This window comes from Scylla paramamosain, chromosome 27 (genome assembly GCF_035594125.1).
Source record: "Scylla paramamosain isolate STU-SP2022 chromosome 27, ASM3559412v1, whole genome shotgun sequence".
NCBI classification, from domain to species: Eukaryota; Metazoa; Arthropoda; class Malacostraca; order Decapoda; family Portunidae; genus Scylla; species Scylla paramamosain.
In genome coordinates, this window is record NC_087177.1 from 21,347,860 (window position 1) to 21,354,309 (window position 6,450).

Genomic DNA, 6,450 nt, shown 5'->3' on the forward strand with positions numbered 1-6,450 from the left:
TTCCTCCATCTATCAACTCGACACAACCTTCCAGACAACTATCCCCTCTTCTTCAATGACACTCAACTGTCCCCCTCTTCTACATTGAACATCCTCGGTCTGTCCTTTACCTATAATCTGAACTGGAAACTTCACATCTCATCTCTAGCTAAAACAGCTTTTATGAAGTTAGGTGTTCTGAGACGTCTCCGCCAGTTTTTCTCACCCCCCCAGTTGCTAACTCTGTACAAGGGCCTTATCCGTCCATGTATGGAGTATGCTTCACGTGTCTGAGGGGGGTTCCACTCATACTGCTTTTCTAGACAGGGTGGAATCAAAAGCTTTTCGTCTCATCAACTCCTCTCCTCTAACTGACTGTCTTCAGCTTCTCTCTCACCGCCGCAATGTTGCATATCTAGCTGTCTTCTACCGCTATTTTCATGCTAACTGCTCTTCTGATCTTGCTAACTGCATGCCACCCCTCCTTCCGCGGCCTCGCTGCACAAGACTTTCTTCTTTCTCTCACCCCTATTCTGTCCACATCTCTAACGCAAGAGTTAACTAGTATTCTCAATCATTCATCCCTTTCTCTGGTAAACTCTGGAACTCCCTGCCTGCTTCCGTATTTCCACCTTCCTATGACTTGAATTCCTTCAAGAGGGAGGTTTCAAGACACTTATTCATCATTTTTTGACCACTGCTTTGACCCTTGTATGGGACTGGCATTTCAGTGGGCATTTTTTTTTATTACATTTTTGTTGCCCTTGGCCAGTGTCCTTCCTACATAAAAAAAAAAAATAAAATAGTAGTAGAAGTAGCAGTAGTAGTAGTAGTAGTAGTAGTAGTAATGCTATTTTTCATATATTTAGTAATTTTTTTTTTCATATTAATATTTATATTTATATATTTTTGTTTTGTTTTGACATTCATACGAATGATATAAAGGTGAAGCATAGAAATTTATTTCATTAATTAATTAATTTATATATCTATTTATTTTGATTTTTTAAATTAATTAATTAATTTATTTTTATTATTATTATATTTTTTTTTATGTCTCTATGATAACCAAAGCATTATAGACCTTATGAAAGCACATATCCTCTAGAGTCTTGCCCTACAAAAGATTCTGTAAAGTAAAAAATAAAGGGAATAAGTGTCAGTGACGTTTGATGAATAGAGGAAGGCGTGGCAGAAATTACCATAAAACGTATATAAATGAAAATTTATCTTCCTCGTATTTTCCAACTTGCGTTTGCTTCTTGAAAATTTAACTGGGTGGGTCATATAGCAGACATATTGTTCTTTCCTCCATTGTAGTTTGTTTCCAGCAAGCCCCCTAAATAAAGTTTCTGTTTTTTTTTTTTTTTTTTTTTTTTTAAAGAAATGAGGAATTACATTCTAACGCTGATCACTGAGCGGAGCGTAGACGAGCTGCTATCCTCAAGGACGTTACCTCTCTCTCTCTCTCTCTCTCTCTCTCTCTCTCTGTCTCTTAGTGAAGAAGAATTAACATAAGTAAGACTTTAAATAAAAAGAATATATATATATATATATATATATATATATATATATATATATATATATATATATATATATATATATATATATATATATATATATATATATATATATATATATATATATATACGAGTATATATATATATATATATATATATATATATATATATTCAAAGACAATGAATATCCTCTGGGGTAGGGGTGACGATCCTTATTTAACCCTTAATTTCAGTTGAATTTTGACAAGTCTACGTTAAAATGTTTCCATTTTTCTGCAGTGATAAAGAAACGTAGAGGGGTAGCTAATATATTTAGTTGTTAATTGTATCTTTTTTCTTTCTTTTTTTCATTTATTCTTTTATTAATTTTTCTTTTCATTGCTTAATTATGCATTATGCCGACACTGCAGGTTACAATTGCAGATATTGCACGCTCCCGCTCTCACTCCTGCGTCCTTTAAAAGGCCGGCAGGTGGCAAGGCGCACACACTCGCTCACGAGCTGCTGTGAAAGGAGCATCTTCGCTCCCAACGACTCTACAAAGAAAAAAGTCTTTGGCCTACAAACAAAAAAGAATACCGATAGACAACCCGGCAGTCACTTCGAGGAGCCGCGATCTTCCCTACGTTCCCTGTGGAGAGAGCCTCACCTAAGGGATATCGCTGGAGGATCGCAGTAACTCACTGGTATAAGTGACTTTTGCCAACTGTTCCTCCTACTCCACCTTTCTTTTCTTCGTACCGGCGACAGAGTCAGGATCGGGCCTTAGGCAAGCCCGCTCCGCGCTCTTTAGCCACCGGGGCCTCTAGTGTTGGCTAGAGCAGCCTAGAGACACCTCGGCAGCGTACAAGCCCTACCTCAGGGCTAGATATTCAGGGTTTCTTCCCTCCAGCTAGGATCCCCCTCGGGATATAGGTTCAAGGGCGATAGGAAACAACAACAGGTTGTTTATAGGCCACTCGTGGTTGTAGCACCCAAAAGGCTGTAGCGCCACAAGGCTGTAGCGCCACTTTCTTTTAAAAAAAATTACTTTTTCCCACAGATTTTTCTAGAAGGCTGCAGTATCATAGGGCCCGGCCCTATGATAAGATGGCCGTCCCACGTCCACCCGACCGGACAATAAGGTACCGAATAAAAACTGCTAACATCCCGGCCGACCTCAGCAATGCCTTTTTTTCCAGAACCCAGGTTCCCCACACAAAATGTTTCAAATCTGGCCCTTACATCATCGTTGGTCTAGCCAGTGAGGCCGATCGTGAAAAACACACCACCCACCAATCAAACGAAAACCTAAAACTCCTAGGCTTCGAGCTCGTAGAGTCTCCGGAGCAAATATCCGCCAGGACAATCCTTGCCCGCCGAGTAGACGACTATCTTTTGAAAAAAACTAACGACGATCTCCGAATGGAGATCGAAGCTAGAAACGAAATCCAACTTGACGAAATACACATAATCCCGAAGGCTCACATGATCAAAATACGTCTCCGCTCGAGACAACAGGCCGACTTCATAAAAACTAAAGGCATCAAAGTCTTTTCACAAATAATACCTTCCTACAACATTAATATTGAAGAATACAGACCAGTCACACAATGCTTTAAATGCTATAAATTCAGCCACCGCACTAATCAGTGCAAAGAAACTGAACAAGTCTGCTCTAAGTGTACCACTAAGGGCCATGACTACAGGAACTGCCAGACACCTACCCTTAAATGTGTAAACTGTGATGGAGAACACACAGCGGTCTCCTTTAAATGCCCCATAAAACGCGAGAGTCAGCAACAGCAAAACTCTCCAAAACCTACCCCACTGACAACTACTTATGCCCAAGCCACCACACCCATGCAAGCCACTCCTAACACCAACACAAACACAGAGAAACTTCTACTTGCAGATATCATCATAAAATACTCAATTCAAACCTCATTTGGCGACCTTAAAAAACAGGCAGAAACCATGAACACACTGCTGGAATACAACGGTTGCCCCATAATAAAACTTCCACCTAATTTCCAAGAAACCAACAAAGAACACTTTAAACAACATTGCCAACAAAATGAAGAGACACACGTTCCAGCACCCACACTCCAGGAACCCGAACTTATCATACCCAATGAAACCAGTTCCCCTTCACACAGGGACCTGGGCTCTGAAGATGACTCAGCTTCTAGGGAACCGCAGCCCCAGAAGCCTACTCCACCACGATCCACCCCTACAATTACCACTACCAATACCAACACCACAAAAAAGATGGATATAAAACGTCAGATCACAACCGCTCCCCAACCCTCCCCCCCTTCTACACGAACCGCATCAAGGGGTAAGAAAAACACCTAAGACACTCAACAATGATCACAGTAGTACAGCTAAACTGTCGCGGTTTCTGGAATAACAGACACCTTATCTCAGAAGCAATTCGATCTATCGATCCAGACATTGTCCTTCTCAACCACACAGGCACACCTCTTAAATCCATCAAACTTTACGGATACAACACACGCTACACAACAGGTACGCGCCATGATGGCGTAGCTATCATGGTAAAATGTACCATCAAACACATCCACATAACCGACTGGCCTTCAGCCCACTTCCTGGCCACCAAGATCGAAACACAAAACGGGCAATTTTTAATCGCCACGACGTACAGCAGACCAGATACTGGGCTCCCTCTCACCAGCCTCAATAATCTCTTCAACCACACAAACATACCAGTCTACATACTGGCAGACCTTAATGCCAGTCACACAGCATTTCGACACAACAAGAACAACCAACATGGACACGAACTTCTGCAACTCACACAACTAAAACGCCTCCGTTTCCTTGGCCCTGACTTTCCTACCTGCTATACCCACAATGGGAATGGCAGACCGGATCTCATTCTCTCCAATCGGCAGTCCCTACCTTTCCACCACCACATCTCGCACGGACCCCTCTGTGGTTCAGACCACGTTCTCATAATCCTAAAAATATCCTCCAACCCCATATCTATCCCATCCCCACCTGTCCCCGACTACCGCTCCGCCGATTGGAAGGGATTCAGGGAAACACTTACAGATCTACACCGACCAACACAGCTCGAAGGCCAACCATATACAGAAATAGACAGTGCCCTAGCGAAACTACACAGTGACATCCTGACATCAGCCAACAGACACACACCAAAGAAACAACACACAATTCACATAGACTTCAGACCCTCCATAAAAACACAAAGACTACTAGTGTGTTACAGAACACGCTTTTTACAAAACATGCACAACCTCATTCCCATCTACAGAGACCTCTGCACCCTTCGCACACACATACTAAATAGCCTACAGGATGATCACAGCGCTCACTGGAGGACTCTAGTCTCCCGTATGGACGGAGCTCGCTGTAGAAACCCTACTCAGTTCTGGCACATGGTGCACAAGCTGAAGGGATGCCAGCGGGAAAGATTCGAGTACCTCCTAGTGAACGCCAAAACCTAGCAAACACGCTACCACATAACATTATACACTTAACACGACTAGACCCGCAGCACCCTCTCATCACACCCATTGAGGAGGAAGATGTCGCCAGGTTGCTCAGGCACAATCCACGGCGAGCCCCCGGCCCCTCAGGAGTCACCTGGCCGATGGTGCGGAGCCTTCCTCCAGAAATCATATCCAGCCTGACAAAAATATTCGATGCTTGCCTCGCCTCTGGATACTTCCCAAAGGCTTTCAAAATTTCAAACATCACCCTAATTGCCAAGCCCGGAAAAAACTCTCACTTACCAGAAAACTATCGCCCCATAAGCCTACTTGAAATTTGAATATTTTTGTTTTTATGCATTATTTTTCTGTCTCGCAGCCTAGGTTGTAAGGTGGCACCGGACCGCTCCTGGGAAAGGGACTAGACAAAAAAACACCGCCATTAACATACCATGCCTCTGACCGAGGGAGTGGGGTCGTGTGCCAACACCTAGTGTTTTTTTCATATTTTTTGTCTTATGGCTTTGTATTCATATTTTTGTTTTTTATACATTATTTTCTTGCCTCGCAGCCTAGGTTTCAAGAGGGCACCGGACCACTTCCAGAGAGACGGGGATAGCACGAACCGCACTCCTCCCACTGACGTCACGGCAATGGGGCCCCCGGCCGTCGGCATGACGTTCCGGTAGCGGTACCCCCCGAGGTAGTTAAGGAGCGGCCAGTACTGATGATGGGGACGGTAACCACACCATTCAGTGGAAGCCACTTCACCCCCCACACAGAGGTAGTTGGGTGCGGCAAGGGCTGGGCAGGAAGGTAGTCAAGAGATGGTGGGGCGGGGCCCTGGAAGCATCCATGCAGGAATCCCCATTCACCCCCCGCCACCAGCGACTTACCGCGTGCAAGCAGATGGTATTAGATTTGACCCCTCGTTGCGGTGAGGGAGCCTTTTCGAGCCTCTGTCATTGCACATCCTACCATCACGTCAATCATTATCACAAACCATCCTCACCCTCCCCATGCACATAACACCACGACATTTTTTATATTCACTTTTTTTTTTTTAGCAGGGTGTCCTTTTTGCAGGACGAGTCACAGGACACGAGAAAAAAAGGACCAACACCGCTTTTTTCACCCACCACATTACATCATACAATAAATATCCCGGCCATCACCAAAATCACTCTACTACTATCCGTGGTTCGGAACCCACGTAAAACTGTAGGTCCCTCCGCTATACGGATGTAATTCTTCCTCTGTCCTTCTTTGAACCAATAAAAAGCACAAAAAAAAAAAAAAAACCCTTTTTACTCTGACTGTCCGTCACTCCTCTTTCACATCCTGATAATGCAGGCTCTGGATAGTCTGGCCCCTAACTTGTGCGTGGTTTGGCCCGGGGATTTGGGTGCGTGGGCGGCGTCCGTGGCTGTGGCTGTGTTGGGCTTGGCTTGCTCGGTTGGTGGTGGACTCTCCTGCTTTCCCCGATAAAG

At 44.1% G+C, this 6,450-nt stretch overlaps 1 protein-coding gene across 1 annotated transcript in view; it reads right to left on the reverse strand.

Annotated features, from left to right (window-relative positions):
* Positions 1 to 2,018, reverse strand: part of LOC135114441 (uncharacterized) — an 8,638-nt gene extending 6,620 nt beyond the window's left edge. Inside the window, exon 1 of the mRNA XM_064030344.1 lies at positions 1,915 to 2,018. Within this exon, the coding sequence (XP_063886414.1) occupies positions 1,915 to 2,018 (104 nt within the window). The remainder of the gene's footprint in view (positions 1 to 1,914) is intronic.
* Positions 2,019 to 6,450: the final 4,432 nt, after the last annotated feature.